Raw genomic sequence first — 20,907 nt, 5'->3', positions numbered from 1 at the left:
TTTGTGATCCCTGCTTTCCTGAGTGGTTGTCCAAGAGATACAAGGTGCATTGGGTATGGAGTTGGAGGAGATGGCTACTGAACAGACTCACCTAGAATGATCAAATGGCCTCGCTTCCTGTGAAAAGATGACATTGTGTGATTAGGTCAGCTTTTTTTCAACTGCCACCTTTTCAAGTCCCCTTTTAAGAAGGCTACCTTTTAGAGTAATTTTCCTTAGGAGTTAAGAATGGGGGAGGACAAGATCATTATGGCTGAATGCATAATCTAACTTAAAACAGACTTTTTGGCTTATTTAGAAACTGCTAGTTTTAGTGATTTGTTCTTGATATTTGGACCATTCTTCTAACTGCTGCTTTATATTTAGAAAGTAAGTTTAATTTTTTTGTTGCTGTCTAAATTTCTTTTGATTAAAATGGATTTTATTTTTTCCTTTTACTGTTGCAAAGCATTACTAGTTTTTCTGGTGCTTTACCTACTGTCAACCTGTCTGGGAAAATATGTGTCTGGAAGCTGAAACTATTGAAGAAATGCAAAAAACAATTGAGTTATTGAATGACATACAGCTTCATAAAGATAAGATGTTCTAGATCTGAATAGTTTTGGTAAATTTTAGCAAAGGAAGCAGATGAATAAAGATTTTTATCTGTCTCAAGTTTTTGTAGTGTTGCATAACATGAGGTGGGAAAGAGTCTATAGCAGATAAATGTCATTGTAAAAGCTTCGTGTAAAGCAAGATGAGTTTTAATTGCTTTGGGGGAAGTGAGAAACAGTTAGCGGGAACTAACATCTTTATATCAAAAAAGAATTTCAAACAGTTCCAAGAAAACCACTTTTGTGGTTTGGATGATGAGAGAGAATACAACGTAAATAGGAAAAGATTTTAATTAGTGTCACTGACAGTATTAAAGTATTGAGGCTCAGACCTCAGTGGTCTAAAATCTGGAATGAGTGAAAGGGAAACGTTCTTGGCATATTTCTAAATCTGTAAGAAATCCATAACTTTTTTGTCTTTTTATTCCTGTAGTCTGACTATCAAGTCTCTACACCTGACACTACACAAGAATTAAAATTTAAAGATTTATGTGTCAGAGAAGGATATTGATATGCATGGACGCGTTGCTGCTTGCTTGCAGGGGTTTGGATAGTGGAAGAGTACGGTAGGCAGGTGGGAGGAATAGGCAGGGGCAGAAACAAAGATGACCTTGATTTTTTTTCTTCGGTCACCTCTTTGGACAGGACCTACGTAGGCTCCTTCAGGAGTTGGTGAGCCTCTGTGTCAAAACCAGCAAGCAGCATGACAGTGCTGGCAGTAGCACTCAGTAAATATGTGGCAGAGTCGTGAATTCATGAGAAAACCTCTACAGCAAATTTTGCAGGGATGATGTATCATTCGTTACCTGCTAGCCCTGGGACTTATTAGCCCCAGCTACTCTGGTGATGGGCTCATTAGAATAAAGAGGAAGAGCCCAGAAGTTGATGACTAATGCCCTTGGTTTGCCAGTGAGAGAAAGGAACGAACAGTTTTTCATGTCAGAATGTAATAATTAAAAAATTAAATTGGTGCATAGAAGAGATGGTTTTGTTTTTTGCAGCTCTCGCCCCGCTCTTATCAGAGCGAACAGTTGCTTTTTGTGGGACTAATTAAACAAAACTGAATTGCAGACAGCTCTCCTGTGAGTAGAGTACCGAGATAGGTTGGCCTGCTAAGGCAGCTCTTGAATTAATTTTCGCTTCCTTTACCCTGCAGCAGCAGTTCTAATTAATAAGTTAACACGTTACTGGCTGAAGGGAAATGCACTTACAAGGTCCCCCAGGAAGTGTTTGTGCTAATGAGATGGGTTTTGAGGCCACTGTAAGAAAACATACTTTCAGCAACTGTCAGAAAGCTGGGAAGCTCTTGTGAGGAGGTGAATGTCGTAAGTTTGCACTTGAGCATTGATTTTTCTAGTTTCTGTTTTCAAGCATCAGCTCATGTCTGTCTGCCAGATGATTAGTTGCAGATTTGATGAAACACTAAAAATACCGTGTCCCTGCATTTAGAAGAGTTTCTTTTTCATTATTTGCATATAATGTGTACAATATATGACATTACGTGCAAGGTATAAAATTTTGTGTTCTGTGTATCTGTTTGTGTATATTTCTGTGGGATAAAAAATGCTTAATACCCTCAAGCAGTGACGAGGAATCAGTCTATGGTGAAAACCCTGTTTCAATACCTCACCAACACATTACAGGCCAGTGCAGAAGAGGAATACTGCCCTAATTAAAATTTCTAGAGAAGCCTGCAAAAGCAGAATTAATTAGATTATTTGGACACAGAGCTAGGGTGAATTTCTTGTTTTTTCCCCAAGGTCCTTCTGAAATAAAATGCTGGAAAGGTGGAGCTTTAAAACATCTTAGTTGACTGTGTGTGATACACGTGCACTGTGTATATAGATAGAGATGCTAGGTCACAGGTCTCTGCATATTTCTGACTTTAAATAAAAATAATTAGTACAGGGTGATTAACCCAGGTGGATCAACAGAGCAATACTGCTTCAAAGACCTGAGATGGTAAATGCAGACTTAGTCCAGGATCACAGCCCTGCTAAAAGGCAAAGGAAGAGCAGCTTCAGTTAGGAAGCACCACAGGCCACTCTGCAGTCAGTGGATCTACTGGTGCACCTACCTTCTAAAACCCCTCATGTCTTCCTGCTGGCTTCCCAGTCTCCTCCCCTCTTGGCAGAAGCCTTACATCTACACTGCTTGTGACGATGGTGTTTGCCTGAAAAATGACCTGCAGAATGACTTCATTTCTCAACTGTGGTTTTACTTCTGATTGACTTTTTCAGACTTGCATAGAAGGTGGGATTTGAAATGTCATTTCTAGACCTGTTATTTGTTACATATACTTTCTGGAAACATGTGGCAATCTTGGCTTAAAGAAGTGGCAAAAGAAGAAATATTTTGTTTTTAAAAGATAGTCTTGTATCCCACAAGTCATGTTTCCTCTTTACTTTCTCAGGTAATTAGAGACAGACTTGTATTGTGATAGGAATATTTGAACAAGCATTCATGGTAAAAATGCAGCTTAGTTTTCCAAGTTTGCTTTTTGCAAATGTTTTGGAATGTAAGCTTCTGAGGGAACGAGAGCTACCTGTCCTCCTTGTGGCATCCTCAGTGTGGTGTTATACAGTTGTCTGTTGGTCTTTCATGCTTCTTCATCTGATGGTGTGCAGGATTTGTGCTCTAAGCGCTTTGGCCACCTGCTAATGTTTCCAATTGTCACAAGTTGAAAATGTGTAATTCTTGTGATTTCCTGAATGCTCAGGCATTAAGTAATCTGTAGATGGAGAGAAACATTTTGTGTAAAATATTGTAATTTGCTTCATGCGAGCCTATCTGTTACATGCTTTCTTTAACATGATGATCACCAAAAGCAAGGCTCAGAAGACGGGTCTTTACATTTTTAATCCTTCATGAAGGAAGATGTGATGGTAATTGTAGCATAACAACTTTCTGTTTTGTTTTGCTTATACCAAGGGGAAAAAAAAAAAAGCCTGATAAGAGTATAGCCCCCAGGTATTTTTAACTGAAAATGGTATAGCATAAGAAGGAAAATAATTAAAAATCCAGCAAACGCAGATATGAGCATCCTGTAAAGACTTTTTCAACAACATGTAGACTAATCAGAAAGCTTTTACCTCTAGATGGTATGAATTTCCAGCTTTTAATATTGTCATTGGATGCCAATATGGTAAATTTTGGCAGAGTATATGAAGTTGCCTACTAAGGCATGCTTCACACAGTGTCTTGCTGTATAAAAACAAGCAATAAGTTCCTGCTGCTTATGTTTGTTGATAACTACAATGTCAGTATTGCTTTGGTCACATCCAAACAGGGTTTTTCTCATGATAGGAATAAAAACACCAAGGAGAGATCCCAAGAAAGGTGCAAGTCTTGTCACATGGAAATATTCCCTTGGAAAGAAATGTTAGCTCTCATTTTTCCTTATTAGAAATTTAATGTCCAACACACATCCAGATGCTAGCAAGGATGTGTATCCCTCCTGAATGAAGCTGGTATAAGAAAATGCAGCAGAAAAGGGTAGTGTACGCTTTCGCCAAACAAACAGTACAAACACTGCACCTGCTCATTTTAGTATCATCGCCATGTCATATTCAGTATGAGCTTCAAATGAAAACTTAAATGTCACTCCATTTTATGCTTCTGTCCTAGTTTTTCACTGCTTAAAACTCGAGTTTTCTTAGCCACTAATTATGGAGATTGCATAGTGTATCTCATTAATGAATTTCTTCATTTTGCAGGTAGAATCAGTCTGTTCCAAATGATTTATCAAGTAAGGTGGAAGTATACCTACACTAGAAATATTTGACCCTTCTTTATTTACCCGGATCAATGATCTATGATATTCTAAAAAGCAGGTATTCACATTCATTCTTCAAGTTACAGAAACAGAGATCTTTGGGTAAAAAACACAGTGAACGTATGTATACTTATGTAAGTTCACTTACATTTTCTGTGTAATTGTGTCACTCACTGTACCTTACTGTTGGAGAATCAGATTTTCCTTGTGAAATTAAGGCATCTCAGATCAGTGTAAATGACCAAGCAAACATCGGGCACTTCCGTGCTTTCTGAACAGCCCGTTTGGGATGGTGGTTAATCCTCCCTGTCTCAGGCTATGGATGTACGTCCTACTTCCTTGTCCCACTGGTGGAAAAGGTCACTGCCGTGAGCCTGCCCATAGCTGCTCAGCATGGTCTCTCGTCCAGGTCCTACCATATCCTCAGGCTGCCCATGTGCACTGTGTCTCACTGGCTGGTTGATTTAATCCTTCATTTTCATCATTTGTCTTTACTTGCCCTTCTTATTTTGGGTGAGTGGTGTTTAGAGGCATGAGAAGAGCGCTTTAATACGGTTCTATCTCTTATATTCACTCTCTAGCATTGAGAATATAGTATTAAAATGAATTACTTTCATCTTTTTCCCAGTCCTATTGAAATGGGATTGCAAAGACTGATACAACAGTAGATTTTTTTTTTTTTTTCTTTCCCGCTGTCTGATAGCATAGGAGATGGTAATAGGTACAAGATCCTCCAGAGGGACATGGAAAAATGGATTGAAACATAAATGTGAAAATTCTTACACCCTGCCCTGGAGATTGAATGCAGGCAGCCTCAGAGGTCACCTGAAAGGAGTTTAGATACTGTGAAGCTGGAATGTTAATGGTTCAGAGATGTACAGGCCAGGATGTCTCAAGTACCCCACGTTTTCTGCAGGTGTTTTCATCAATTTTTTAAATTAGGGAACTGTTAATGCAGCGAGAATAGAAGGTGCTTGTGTGTTTTTTATGGAGAAATGCCATTATGCTTGAATGTAAAGCATTATCTATTAAATTTCTGGAAAAAAAAAAATCAAAATTCTCATGATATTTTAAATTTGTGTTATCCTGATTTTGGGTGGCTTTATTTTGGTGTGAGGAATTCCTAAATTTCATAGCTGTAATCTAGCTTTGGATTTGAATGCTAGTGTTAGTTGAAAAAGAAATAAATAAAGGTAGACTTAGGAAATCCTGGTTGTGATAAAGGATATGAATTCAAAGTTGATCTTTTTTTGGTTATTTTATTGTTGTTTTTTATGTCAAGCAAGTTTAGTCTTTGTCTGAAATGCATATTATCCTGAAGCAGGAGCTTTTTTTGTCATTGTTAGTATACAACTGGATAGATTGTCAATGAATTTTCATGTATGTATTCCATTTCAGAGTTCAGTAGCCCCTTTTGTAATGCCTGCTTTAACTTTTATTTGTTATTTGTTTCCTTTTTCTTTATCTTCACAAAGTATTTCACAGGCCTCTTTAACAGAATAAGAATAGAACACAGGTAAATGTATTTAAATTGGATCTATGTTTTCTTCAGGCAGTAGAAAGCTCTTTACTATTAGAAGTTTTTACTGTAATCGTGTCTCTGATTACCATGACGATACTATAAAGTTGTATTTAGGAAATCACGATACACAGCACAGATGGAACTTAATTTCTGTGGAAACTGCTTGTTTTCTCCCTCTTTTTCTTTTCTCACCTTCCTTCTCCACTCTCCCCTTCTGCATTTCCTTCCCAACCAATTAAACAAAGCAGAGATGGTGATGTTTTAAATGTCAATTGCCATCAAGATTTTTAAGCCAAATTTGTGTGATTATTTGCCTGGCACGGGGAAGATTAATAGTTAGAGTGTGGTTAGAGCCGTCTAATATGTAGACAATTTGCGTGTTGCTGAAGCCCTAGAGAAGTCTGCTGAACGAATAACATTACTCCTTATTCTCATCTCTCGCTTTCTCATCATCTCTAGTGTCTCTTTTTAACGAAACTAATGATAATGAGTACAGCAGTTTGACGGAACTGAAGAGCTTAGTGAAGGATAATAGGATGTAGTGCTTTTTGCTGTCGTATCGCGTGTTCCAATCAAGCCTGGGCTGATAATATAGAGACTGAAGGTAGTTGCTGCCAAATTGCTGTTGGGTCTTGTCAGTCCAATTAAACCTGCAGCACCGTACCTGGTACCCAAGTTGGTGGCTTTATTAGAGAGGCCAGAAATGTGGAGACTTGACTGCTCCCCGACCCCGCATCAGTACTTGTAAAACACCCTGTAGGTGGGAAGCACCTACTCCTGTCAACCGTGCACAGCAGTTGAGTGCTACGGGTGACTTTCTGGTCCCCTTTATTCACCCGAGTGTATTTACTAGAGGCAGAAGTCAGGACCCCTCTTCTCACCTGCCAAAACCAGAGCTCTGCAGTTCCTAACTCAGATCATGCTAAAGTGTAACTGCTTCGTGGCAGCCATCGGAAGGACATTTCTTGTTCCCTCACCCCTTCCTTTTCCTTTTTTTTAGCACCTTGGCTCTCCATCCCACCCTCCCCCCCATTAGGCTATGGAGACTCGTTTAGTGCAGCTTGGCCACTGCTTCTGTGCTGACACACACCATGAGGCTGACGCTGCAGCCTTTGGAGTATGTCCAGATGGGGGAAAAAGGCTCTGCTGGTTTTGCTGATTGGAAGTGAGCTATTGCCTCGTAATGGTTGTTGAAAACAGGGGGTATGGAGTACATGTTACTGGTAATACTCACCTTAATGAGATGCAAGAAATACATGCTGTTGTATTTGGGCCCAAAGCCATCTTTATGTGACGGTACCTCATATCCGCTGAGAAAAATTATACAAGTTTAAGAGTAATTGCTTCAAGGCCATGGCTGATGGTGCAGTCAAATGAAGTGCTCCTGAACCTCTCCAGATAAGGGCTGGTTTAAATAAGGGTCACAGTTCACCTTATGCATTGTCATATGAACAGATGGTTGTCCAAAAGTTGGGCACATTTAACAGTGCCTGTTGTACTCGAAGATTTATTCCAACCAGGAATGGTGGGTAATAATGGCATTTAAAAATCCTCTTTTTTCTTCTTTTTTGTTTTTTTTGTTGTTCTTTTAAGTGAATTGCAAGATAGTCAGAATGCTTCAGAAAAATGTATCTCCCCTTGTGCATGGGAATGCTGTCTTTGGTGCAGGTTTGGTTATAGTGAGAGCTTTGAACTTTTATTGTGTCTGTCCCATATGACGAATGTCATAAATTTGTCATAAAGACTTAGATAGTCACCAAGCCTGATATAAACTAAAATTATTCAAATCTGAAGGCATTTAGGGTTTGGGGGTGGGGTTGGTAAAAATGTTTACAGAATTAGAATGCCTTTATTCTTGGTACAGGAGCATGTTGTGTCATTCTGGCTTCACTGTTTGGCTGGTAGGTTTCAGCTGTAAATTATATTACAATAGTCTCTTGTAAGATGCTTAGTTGGTGCATTTAATTAGAAGCAAATATATACCTGACTCCAGACAGAGATAAGAAAGAAAAGATAATATGTCCTACTTTCGAGTGCAAAATATCAAGAAATAGAAAATTTTGTTTGGTGTAGAATTGGAACACTAGACTGACAAGTAAGGGAATGTATGTGTTTTTCTTGGGAGCAGAAAAAAATAGAAGCTTTAAAGATAATGCATCTTTTTCCAGAAGCTAAGGTGAAAAAGCAGTAATGACTGCAGTCTCTTGTTATTCAGAATCATTGGCAGAAGACACCTTCAAGTTTCTTGCTTTAATATACTCTTCTGTTGTATTTTAACAGAAAATACTTGGAAAAATAAGAGTAATTTTGTCCTCTACTAAACTACTTCAGTTACCAACTTCTTTGCAAAAGTGATGCATACAGTGTGGGGGGGGTTTCTCAGTCAAAATACAGATAATGACTCTCTTCCCTGCAAGAAGAAAACTGGGAGACTGGTGTTCATAGTGTACCCTGTATAGAAGGAGTAGTGGAGCTGTGTGTCAATCCCTTACGCTTTCAGTCCGGGAGAGGGATGGTGATCTCCACTGTTCAGTGGGAGCTTGCGTACGTGGAACGCCTGTGCACCCACACAGTTAAGAAGAAAGGAGGTGGGAACAAGCACTTGTGTAAATGGTACTTGCATGGCCCTGCTTTGAGCAGGGTGTTGGTCAAGATGACCTCCAGGGTCCTCTCCATCCTAAGTTTTTCTCTGATTCTGAGTAAAATAACTGTAAGAAATGAGGTACTTTAATTCCAGTTCTGAGGAACCTGGGTACAGATAATTAGTTTCTACATCACAAGAACCTGGAAAAACTGTCTTCAGTAATGTTTGTGCTGCATTTTTGTGATGGCTAATGAGCATGTGTTTGTGTATATATACATAAAATATATGGGTATACTCTTTAATTTTGTTTATGAACCTGGAGACAGGCAGTGACCCAGTTTGCTCAGAAATGATACCATTACCATGGCAGAAGATCAGTAGAACTCTGTTTAATGGTATTGCTTATAATAAAAACAATAGCTTAATAATTATCATAATAATGAATTATGAAAAGTAACTTTACGGGTTTCTTTATAGTGAAGCTATTTGCTATTAGAGTATTTTTTCTGATGGTTCAAAAGAGCGAAACTGGAAGAGATGGATGGACTGCTAATTGACCAAATGCTGTCTCAGTTTGAAATCTGCTGAGGCTGAAAATGATGGACATCATATATCAGCAGGCAGCAGTAAGACTTGCATAAAATGAGCTGGCATTCTCCTCACTTGCGCATGGTGACATAGAGCCTCACAGGTATTGAGTGATGAAAGGGTGCTAGAAATAGCCACAAACCTAAGTAAGCATTTCAGTTGGTATCTCTTAGCCATCTCAGCATCAGTAGGCAGCCTGGAAATTGGATGTTCCCCCATATCATTCCCTGAAGTGGGTGCACTATGCTTGTTCTCCATAAATAAATAGAAAGTTCTGATCAACAGTACTTGCACTGTAAAATTCTTTTCACAAAAGCTATGTTCAAGCAAAACCATAGCATGAATTGTGTTTGAGCATACGTTTTCTTCCCTGTATTCTATTAGGCAAGCAGTGGTTAAAGGCTCCCTTCCACATCCTTTTGCTTTGACGCTGTTTGGGGACACGTTGTACTGGACTGACTGGAACACGCATTCAATCTTGGCCTGCAGCAAGTACTCCGGGGAGGACCTGCGTGAAATACATTCCAACATCTTCTCGCCCATGGATATCCATGCTTTCAGCCAAAAGAGGCAGCCAAATGGTAAGCTGTCTTGCTTTCTTTTTTTAACTGCAAGTTGGAACTGATTTGCAAAAATCTTAATTAGTCTTTCTGTATGGCGGTGGGTGGCTTCACTCGCGTCATGATGCAATTTTTCCAATGCAGAGATTGGGAAAAGACCCAAAGATAAATCAAATATTCTCTACAGTGTTTTTTTTAAGTGCAAAAAAAAAAATCTCTTGCTTTTTTTCCTGCCTGCCAGATTTACCCTATTGTTGTATTTTTTTTTTTTTTCTGTTTCATGTGCCATAATTTTAGGCAACACAGTATTTTTATTTTTTCCAAGTAGTAGTTCCTGAATGGAAAGTAGTGTTAATTTGGCAGATGATATTAAGCAAGACTAGCTCTGTGTAATAACCAGTGTCTTAACCATTGTGTTAATTTACTGTTTGCATTTTGGTTTTGTATATACAACCTACTACACATTCAGCACTGACATGCTGAATAGTTTGTCAAAATGAGAAGAGCAGAGCTGAAACAAGGCTCTTGTTTAGAGCTAAGTGCTACTTCCCCAAGAAAGGAAACGTTCAACATCCGTGCATTTTGGTACCATAAATACCCCACAACTCAACACTTGGAATTAATTTTTCCTTGTTCTGTGTTTATCATTTCCTTCTTTAATCTGTGTTGCTGCCACCGATTCTACCACTCAAATGCTGTATGTGTCTTAACGCATGAGATGAGGTCATTCGTTATCAGACGCATTAATCTGTGTGATTTATGTTTAACAGCTACAAACCCATGTGGAATTAATAATGGTGGCTGCTCCCACTTGTGTTTGATGTCTCCTACCAAGCCCTCTTATCAGTGTGCATGTCCCACTGGTGTGAAACTTCTTGAGAATGGAAAGACCTGCAAAGATGGTAGGCTTTGTTTTTAAAAATCCTTTTAGATTAAGCACAGAGTAGTTTTTGGAGGGAAAGGGGTTCTTCCAGCTTCACTATAATGCATATTAGGGGTGGCAAACAGTGAAATCGTGCATGCTTTTGCAGCACAGAGAAAAGTGATTGGAAAACGCCTTCTACTTTTCAAAAAACGTGTGAGTCTCATGTCTGAAGAGCAGGTTACTTCCAGTTACAAAATTTAGATTGCAGTTCTGTCTCTGTCACTAGGTTTTGGGGGGGTCTGTTGTTCCCTTTTCTTAGAAAAAATGATACCTACCTCCTCTGTTGTCCCTAAAATGTTTCTAACATTGTTCATGAATTAGTACTTGGCTAATAGGATTGTACAATAAACACAATTGTTTTTCTTTTTTTTAAGATCTGATGTCCGTTTATTATACACGCATACACCTGGAATCTCTTTCAGTTCACATGCATAAAGTTAGGTACCTACATCTGTATAGAAGAACTGAAAACATGGCATGTTTTTAGAGGTGTTGAAAGTGTTTCAGCCTTAAAACTCAAGACACGATCGAGACAGGGCTGCAAGCGCTCACCCAAACTACTTTTAGCATCTCATTGTGGGCTAACGTGTATGATTTTTAATTGTTACATTTTGTAAGTATAGGTCTTGTGACATTGTGCTGTGGTTGCTGTAGTACTTTAGCAGTATCAAAATAAACACTGGGAGATAATTAGTTTGCTCATAACCAACCATCTTTTATGCAGATCATCTCCTATGACAAAGGTTAATGGAGGAAGAAACAGAAAGATACAGTAGCACTTACTGTAAACAGGTGAAATAAAATGTATACGGAAAGAATTTTTGTTAAATTGTCATTTTATATTTTAAAAATTCTTCCAGGCTTGTCAGCTACTGTTCAGCATTTTCTTTAATTTCATGCTATTTCATGCTCTGTGCTGATTATTTTTGTGTGGCTATTTGTGACTGTGTGAACCTTGTTAAAATAAATTGCTGCTTTTATGTGAAAAACTCAAAAGCAGCTCCCAGTTTAGCCTTGCAGGATTGTTTGTAAGAATTTAACAATACATGCACGAGATGTTTTTCTTCCATTTCTGTCAGTACAACGAACAAGCTTTAATAATACTGCTATGGGTTGGTCATATTTGGTCAGAATGTGACACAAATTCATGTGCTTTTTGAAAAATACTTGGTAAGCACAGATAAACTCCTTTGTGGCAGCAGATAGGTAAAACGGTTGTTACCCAATACAGGCATGTTTCCAAAAGCAGGGCTGCACAAAAAGTCCATGTGAGGGACAGGGAGCGGTGAAGGTTTGGTCACTTGCCAAGCAGAGGTAGAAAGGTAAGGCAGCAGAGGCTGAAGGACTAAGGATGACAGTTGGAACAAGCCCTGGAGAGATCGAGAGTTGCTTGCTTCCCTTTGACTTACTGTTGTTAGGAAAAGGGCCATGGACTTCAGGCAAGAGGGGCTGTATCTTTTTGCTCCCTGCATGCTGCGTTCCAAGGAACGGGTCATTGTGCCACAAAAGCTCCTGCTTCCCTGCTCGGGTTCAGTCCCATGTCCTCATGGAGGCAACCTACCACACAGCTTAACTGCCCTGTGCTGAATGGCACCCTTCTAATGTATCAAACTAAATTACCAAAGGCGAGTAGAGGAATGGTATTAAAAAAAATCCAAAACCTTATTAAAAGGCAGAGATACTCAAAATCATCAGGTCACTTTTTCAGCCATTCCTTATGTCTCAGAATTTATAATTTGCTCTTTTCTCCCGCTCCCTGAACACATGAGAAGCCAAATTGGATGTTCCCAATCAGCCATGAAGTATATTTGGCTCACAAAATATAGCTCCCATTTTATCAGAAACTTTTTTAACCAATTTACTACAGCATGTTGTTCATCTGTATGCAAAAACCTTTCTATAAGAACATTTCTTTATCTTGTGCTTGTCAGTATAATGTTGCATTTTTAACCACCATTCTTCTAATGTGTCTTTCCAAAACACTCTTACCCTCCCTTTTCAAGAAGAAAAATGGGTGGTGAGGGGGGGAGAAAATCTGAGTCTGTGTTTGTTTAGCTCAGTGAGTCTTACATACTACTACTTCTTGGATTTAGAAATGAGCTAGCACGTAACCCAAGTGAAACAACAAACTATGCATCAGATCCACTGGTCTCACTTAACTTTGATGATCCTGTGCAGAGCTAACTTCTGGGAGGAGTGTGAGGGAGCTTCAGGTTCAGCATTTAGAGCTGAGCTTATCCCAAAATAATGAAATATTTTTGGTTGGCTTTTCACTCCTCTCACTGTAGAGAGGTGCAGGTCTCAGGGCTTCTACAAGTGACCTACAACTTTCCAGAGCTCTTCAAGGCAGAGATTCACTGGAATTTATTCTCATAGTTGCAAAGGCTGCAGTTGATTTGGGGGAGGGAGGAGAGCATGGCAGTCAGACAGAGCCAGACTAGCCACGGATCAGATTTTGAGATGTAAATCTGTACATGTTTGTGTGTTGGCTTCCTTTCTTAGGCTGCTCAGTGACCCTGCAGAAGTAAATTTATTTTCTCTTTTTTCAGGTGTGCGGGGTGGGGGGATTGGTTCTGGTTTCTTGGGCTGTTTTTTTCCCTTTGTACTTGCCTGTTTACTAGATCTGCTGTGAAAGTAGAGCTGAACCCTGAGAACCGAATATTTTTACCTTGGATCATTTCAGTATATATCTATTATGCTGCAACAGATTGAAACACGGAGTGATTAAATCTCTGTTTGCAATTAGAACATGTACATGACTTTGGGGGAAGGAAGGAGGAGAGGGTGACTTGCAGGTGAAGAAAGGTGAAAAATGAGGCTGAGAGTTTCTTTTCTTTGAGACTGTTTTGTCTTCTAGCAGTAGACTAAAATCAGACTGGTTCCTAAACCAAATTCTTTCATGCTGAAAGGAGCCTCTTTGAGGAGAGAACTTCATTTCATGCTGCGCTGATGAGAGCACCAGCCTGGACTGGAAAGATTTTGACGGGTGAATTTTGAGTGTGTGTTTGTGGTGTTTGCAGTGCTTTGGCATTGACAGATGATCCTTGCAGCCAAAGGTGAGGCTGGCTGACCCTCCCTGAGCAGTTTCCATGACAACCTAGCGTTTTTGAATAATCTTGGTTTATAGGAAATCTTTTTCTCCCTCCCCTTTCTCCCAGTGTTAGTTTCTCTGGTTTTTGTAGGTTTTTTTTCATCACACCTTAGAGGAGTTTTACCGTTTCTTTGTGAGAGCTATAATACCACCCACCCCCCGTTTATAAACACTTCTCCATAGTGTTTCAGGAAAGGGTGATAACTTGGAATAAAATAAGCTATTTTTCTAATAGCTGATAATACTGTCTGGTTGTTCATGTCTTAATTTCTATTCCTCTTCCAAAATACAACAGTTATTTAACTGGGATATGGGCTTTTAGCAAGCTCTTGTCTCCCTCATTGCCTAGGTTAAAGTTTGTAAGTCCCTGTCCCTCAAAGAAAAGAGAGGCAGAATAAGCAGTTTTCATGGCCAGCTATTCCAGTTACTCCAGTAACATCCGAAGCAAAGAGCCCTGTCTGAGCATCCAGGCATTTCTACCAGGGAGCTTTTACCTATGGTTGTCGTATTCTTGGTAACTTATTGTCCTCTTCTGCAGGACATACCGGGGTTTCTCTTTTTCAGTATTATAGGCACTGGTGTTCTGAGTTTGGCAGAGCTACATTTAAATGACCTGTTTGATAGTTGTTTTTGTAAGAAAACTTAGGTTTATCTTACGGGTTTGTCATTGGAGTTACCTTCTTATTAGTGCTCAGAGATCTCTGTCCATGTGCTCAGGTTCTGTCTTTGCCTGTAGTGCATTTTACTTATTATTTGCTACTATCAATACGGATGTGTGGTTTGTACTTGGAATACCAACGGTGACTTCAGCTGAGCAAGGAGAAGCGAGTTTCCTCATGAAGAAAAACCACTGCTTCAGACTTTCATTTCACCTCTGCTTTGGCCATTCTATTCTCTTTCAGGAAAAGAGTCTTTATTTTGCCCACGGACCCTCACATCCTATTTCCCTCATAAGCCTGGAGGCGGTAATCAGAAATTTGCACTTTCTTTTGCAATTTAGGTCTGCCCAGTGGGAAATTTGCTTTGTCGGGAATAGCCAGAATCCCGATTTGACTGCACAGATCAAGATGTTAATTTAACATCTTAATTCTTTCATTTCTTTTAAAGGAAAGAAAAAAATATAATATTAGTTTCAGATACATATCCTTTTGCCTCTGTAGTTTTAAGGTTGAGCTTGCGTAGATGAAAAAATCTTGTCTGTATTGTGGTGTCATGGGCTCTCTGACAATAGTGACGTTACAGCTGGTGAAGGACATTTAGGAAATAAATATTTTAGTCAAATGTGTTGTAATTCTGCTGAGAATGTATTAATAATCTTGATTTCTCAGATACAGAGAATGCATTATACACTTCATATGTATGAATTCCCAAGCATGTGTCAGTGTAGCTGTGCTAGCCTCAGCAACCACTGATGGGTTTTAAGTTCAGTAACTTACAAATGACTGAGGCCTGTATATCATTGAGAAGATGTAATTAATTGTAAAGGTTAGCAGGGCATTAGACATTGTACTTTAAAGCTACGCCATTGCATGTATCTGCATGCTTGCTCTGTTTTCCCTTTTCTCCCTCTTCCCTTCACTTCAGCTAGCACATAGATTTAAATTATTTTGATTTTTAATAGTGACTTTTTGAGGAAAGTATTAGTTCCAGGACTAATGTAATGCACCATCCATGAGCTTGTAATCCCAGCTTTCAAAGTGCTTAATAAAAGTAGGCTAAAGCTCTCAAAAATAAGAGTCTGGAGTAAAGCTTTTATGTCCATATTTAGACATCCTAAGTAAGGGACTTGATTTTAGAAAAAATTGCTAACCATCCTGAATACACCATGACTTGAGGCACTGATAAAAAGAATTCTGAACTTGGTCCCCAATTTGAATAGTTTGGGAAGGTTTTCTTTTAAAAATAAGTTATGGATTGCTAAGATGACTGAGGATAGTGTGGGAGATCAGCAAGAAGGGGTAAGCAGAAGGACTTGACTTTAAATATAGGACAGGTCTATGCCTACCCTGCATGCAAGTGTTTGCATGGCAACTCTGCGCATTGTGGTTTGAAGTCTAGAAACACACACCCTATCATACCTGGTGGTCTGTGCCCTCAAACCCAGCGCTGTATTCAAAATGTACTTGTGTCTACAGACATGCTTGTGTTGGCTGCAGTAGACACCATCAGTAGTTAGAGAGAAGACAGCAGCATGGGCAGTAAACTCTGCTCTAAGTCCCCTGACTGTTCATCTAGGCCACTTCATCCTTCTTGTATGTGCAGTCCAAGGTGTCTACAGGAAAAAGTGCCTCAGGTCTGCATATTCATGCTGAGGTTAGAGCTCTGGTTGCAGCCTCGATGCACCTTTGGAAAGCATTTGAGCCAGTTGAGGTTTGAGGTGTTTTATGTGTTTGTGGCTCATTCCAGTCTCCCAGTAAGTGCTGATAAATTGAAAAGAAAAAAGTTATGCTGGCATGCAACCTGCATTGTCTTTTCCTGCCTTTTCCATCTTTTTTTGAAAGATAATTCCATAGCCATGATGTTCTCTATCTTGCTCATCATTAGAGGCGGGTTTTCTCTTGGAGAGGCAAAGTGAAGAAGTCTGGAGATCCTGCTGTCACACTTTAGCTTTTTCATTCTAACTGGCCTTTGGGATAGAAGTGAACAAAATTGATCGATTCTGTTATGTCCTGGCAACCTTGAGTACCTTGAGCTCTTCTGACTGAGCGGTGGTCCGTGCCTAGCCAGGTAAACTTTGTACAGCTGGTGTTTGCCACAGGTGCAAATTATTTGGTTTAGTTGTGTGATGACCTTTTTTTCTTCACTGCTATCAAGGTGATGATGGGATCAGTCCATAAATGTGCCCAGCTCTTGCATTTGCTATTTTTGCTATTGTCAGGGCAAGCCTGAAGGCATTGAGTGATCTTTCTCTCAACCTATCTTGAGGTGAGATGCTTCTTTTCTATTCAGTTTCCTTTTCCCCAAACAGAATGGCTGGTGATCTAACTAAGCAGCTGAGGTGTCTGTTTGCAAATGGGTGGGTAATAGCTCTAAAGTAAGCTTTAAACTTTTTATTGCTTGATGGGGGAGGTGGGGGGTGGTGTTTTAGTGAGGGCTGGAATGTTAGCTAAGCTTCCAGATAAAGACCATGAAATTCTTAGCTCAGGGATCCAGAGTGCAGCACGGGTTAGCTGAAAGCCAGTCATTTCCCGATGCTGAATTAAAGCTTAGACATATTGGGTTATTTGAGTAAACAACAGTGTTGCAACCCAAAAGCAGGATACCGAAGCTATTGAAATGGGTCATCTTTGGGAAGAATTGGAAGGTCAATTGGTCAATTTTAAGGGTGAGTTTCAGCAAGGGCATGACTGTACTCAAACGAGTCTTTTTGGGGACCCGGCATTGGTTCTTCAAAATGACTATCAACTTCAGCTAGAGCACACATATTATTTTTAAATTATGCCTTACCCTTTTTCTGGATATGGTAGACTATATATAGCTTTCTAACTGTTTAGAAATCTGAGGTTAGTGCATTTGCTCAACCTTAGTTTTACTAGATAATGCAAAAAGGGTATTATTGTTTGGGTTTTTTAATATGATTTTCATAGTTTTGTTTAAAAGGTAGGTTGGATAAATCACTGTGAAGCTGGTAAGAAAGAAAGTACTAGGAACTTCTTTCTTAACTTGAACCTAAATAGTTGTGACTACTTATGTATTAGTACTTTATATGACCATAATGCCTCTGAATGCTTGGATCTTAATGCTGAATTGTTTGATATACTTAGTAGCAAGAAATACAGATGTACATATAGATTGCTGTGACAAGATTAGTTGCTTCTGTAATTATAAAAAAATCTTATTAACATGCCTGTTTTCCATTTACTCTGTCACATGCTTTACATTATTTTGAAGTATGCATAGGCGTGTAATTACAGGTTCCCCTTTCCTGATATTAATTAATGCATAAGAGTTATTCACTAGAAGAACAATTGACTAGTTAGTGTGTACATGTGTTTCTGAACACAAGGTGTTTTAGGACAGAGGATCCCAAACCTGATCTTAATCCATTCTGGGCTACCAATCGCAAACGTTTGTAATAATATTCTCAGCCTCAGTTGTTGAAAGGTGCTGTTTCTTGCAGCACTGTGAAAGCATCTTAGATGTTTTTAGTGTGTTAGTTACTGTAAATGAAGCAATGGCTGCTTTGGCATCTCTCCAAAGTTTGGCATGTGGTGAGGTTTCAGCTAGCACCAACAACAATTACTGACTTTTTTAAAAAGAAATTTGGCATCAGACATCAAAATTCTTTTTTCATCTGTGACCTACTTGCTTTAATTTTTGTTCTTTTAGTTTTCTAGTCCTTGTTTATGCCTCTAAGATCAAGATCAAGACATGGACATAACGTGGCTTGGCGTTGGCTCTCTTTCAGTGCAGTGTTGATGCATTTATTTTCCTAAACCTCCCCCCACCCCCCGCCTTCTGTCCTCACACCTACATCAGTCCTTGCCAAGCCCTTTCCCCTCACTGTTTGAGGAGAGCCATTGCAACACACTTTCCGTGCATTTAGGATTGCATGCATTTTTCACCTTAGCTCAAGCTTCCCTGAGGCCTGAGCTGCTCTTATCTCCCTGAGACTCCAAACTGATAAGCAATTTAATTGGAATGGGGTGTGGTGGCTGTTTATCCTTCATTACACTGAAATTTAGTAACATAGAATAGAAAATGAAATGAGAATGAATTAGAATAGACAATAAGTACATCTGTCATTGATCAGATGCCCAGCACGTAGACCATTAAACATCTTGGGTTGCCCTATGTGAAAACGTCTTCTGCAGTGCAAGCTGATCTTAGTTATTTATTGTGATTCTGACTTTTGACCTAAAAGCCAGCAAGGCTTTTGTATGCTTCAGCTCAAAATGACTTTGTAAGACACACTGTTATTTATTTTCATGTCTTCAATAAGCTTGTTCTCAACAAATATGGGAGAAGCTGACAGCCTTCCTGCTTCCCATGGTCACTGGACAGTTGTCATTTCCCAAATCCGATTCCTCCGATAGGAGTTTCTCAAAGGAGAGTTACTTGTGGCATTCTGTTTTACATTTTTCCCCTTCGAAGGGTGTTGCTTGTTTGTCATGGTTGTCGCCTATACCAACAACAGCAAATAGTCAGTAAATTATTTATAAAATTAATTTTTCATCTAAGAGGCTGCAGGCCATCTGTTGATTTGCATAAAATAGGAGCATAATCACTGCATATCTATTTCAGTACCTTTGAAGGGAATGATATGGATAGAAAAAGTGTCCACCATAGTACATTTTGGACAAGGAAATGACCACTGAATTTTCTCTATAAACACATCTGACTTTTTCTGCAGAAGAATAACCTCACATTTGAAGCCTTTGAGTGGAATTCCCTACTGGTGCCCATCAGTTTTGTTAGGTCCTGTGAAGTCAAGGTAGCTAGACTAGCTTGTACCAAATGGTGCAGAATCAGGTTCACTACTTATAGGCTTACTGCACAGTGTTTGTAAGACGGTTGTGTTTTTATCTTGTTCATGTAGGTGCCACTGAACTGCTGCTTCTAGCCCGCCGAACAGATTTGAGGCGAATTTCCTTAGACACCCCAGATTTTACAGACATCGTTTTGCCACTGGAGGACATCCGTCATGCCATCGCTATTGACTTTGATCCTCTGGAAGGGTACATCTATTGGACTGATGATGAAGTTAGGGCCATCCGCCGCTCGTTCATTGATGGGTCAGGTAGTCAGTTTGTTGTCACAGCACAGATCGCACATCCTGATGGCATTGCTGTGGACTGGGTTGCCCGAAATCTGTATTGGACTGACACTGGCACAGACCGTATTGAAGTTACAAGGCTTAATGGGACCATGAGAAAAATCTTGATATCAGAAGACCTGGAAGAACCCAGAGCTATTGTGCTGGATCCCATGGTTGGGTGAGGAGCTGTTTGTGAGCATATTTTTAAATATTAGTCATGTAAAGAAGATACCTCTGCCTACCTGTATGTAGATAATGGGATGCAGTGAAAAACTTCTGAGCCTTCAAAACGAAAATACTGGGATTCCTTGAAATTCCTGTGCCCTCTGAGGCACAGGGTCTGCTGCTCTATTTTGACTACCTCGGTAGTCATCCTTATATGCCTTTATGGTTTATTCTCCTGTTTAAAAATATTTTTGGGAACTGTGTGGAACTGTTCGTTTATTCTAGAGAATAGTAGTTTTGCTCAGCTGGCTGATATATGAGTTTTGTGTAAAGGGTCAGTGTGTTTGCATGTCAGTGCTTTTTGAGTGAGTTGGGCATCCTGGGTAAGGAAATATATTTGTCTTAGAAATGCAGTGGTTTCAGGGCATGGTACTCCAGAACAAGCTATGTCAATATTGAAAGTTTGATTTAATAAAAGTTATTAATATTTTGCTTCCATTGCAGGTATATGTACTGGACTGACTGGGGAGAAATCCCAAAGATTGAGAGGGCAGCATTAGATGGCTCAGACAGAATTGTGCTGGTGAATACCTCGCTTGGCTGGCCAAATGGACTGGCCTTGGATTATGCAGAAAACAAAATATACTGGGGAGATGCCAAAACGGACAAAATAGAGGTTTGTAATTGCATCTGAATTTTTAATTCCATGGAGTTATAGAATGTAGTTACTCTGTTTTTCTAGGTGTTTAAATTCTGATACAGCTCAAAAGGGCAATGGGATAATGGTTGATTTGTGCTTTAAGAAACAATTCAGTTTCTTCTCTGTATTTGGGCGAGTTACTCACTATTCTTCCTTCATTTATCTGTGTGTAAAATGGAAATGATACCCATGTAGTAGATCCCTCTTTTTAAGAATGTATAATAAGGATTTGTTAAATAAGTCAATTCTTAAGTCATCAGGAAAAAAAAGATTTTTATTGGGAGTAATGTTTGTAGGTGAAAAAAAGTAATCTTCTATTCTTTGTGCTGCTCAGCTTAGATGCAGGTAGAATATATTTTAAAGAAGTAAATCTCATTTCATATGTAACTATTTGTACTCCCGATAATCCTCTATATTTTCATTAGGCTTGTTTTATTGGCGTTCCAGCAAAGGAATAGATTTTCCTTTCTTTATGGTATGTTCTCCTGAAACGTTTAATTGAAAACAAAAATGGCACTTTTTTTCTCTCCCACATTGAAAAAATCTTGTGTTTATGTTGTTATATAACATTTATGGAGGAAATTTGACGTTTTTTATCCCTTTGACAGTCGTTGAGAAAATAGGGTGGTTAAGTATTTGTTCAGTT

At 39.2% G+C, this 20,907-nt stretch overlaps 1 protein-coding gene across 2 annotated transcripts in view; it reads left to right on the top strand.

Annotated features, from left to right (window-relative positions):
• Positions 1 to 20,907, top strand: part of LRP6 (LDL receptor related protein 6) — a 129,926-nt gene that overhangs the window by 57,190 nt on the left and 51,829 nt on the right. For both annotated transcript variants that reach the window (XM_054198657.1, XM_054198648.1), the window contains exons 4-7: positions 9,447 to 9,643; positions 10,393 to 10,524; positions 19,178 to 19,574; positions 20,066 to 20,237. In XM_054198657.1, the coding sequence (XP_054054632.1) occupies positions 9,447 to 9,643; positions 10,393 to 10,524; positions 19,178 to 19,574; positions 20,066 to 20,237 (898 nt within the window). The remainder of the gene's footprint in view (positions 1 to 9,446; positions 9,644 to 10,392; positions 10,525 to 19,177; positions 19,575 to 20,065; positions 20,238 to 20,907) is intronic.

This window comes from Rissa tridactyla, chromosome 1 (assembly GCF_028500815.1).
Source record: "Rissa tridactyla isolate bRisTri1 chromosome 1, bRisTri1.patW.cur.20221130, whole genome shotgun sequence".
In the NCBI taxonomy this organism is placed as follows: domain Eukaryota; kingdom Metazoa; phylum Chordata; class Aves; order Charadriiformes; family Laridae; genus Rissa; species Rissa tridactyla.
The sequence above is the reverse complement of the archived record's forward strand: the minus strand, read 5'-3'. Positions and strand labels throughout refer to the sequence as shown.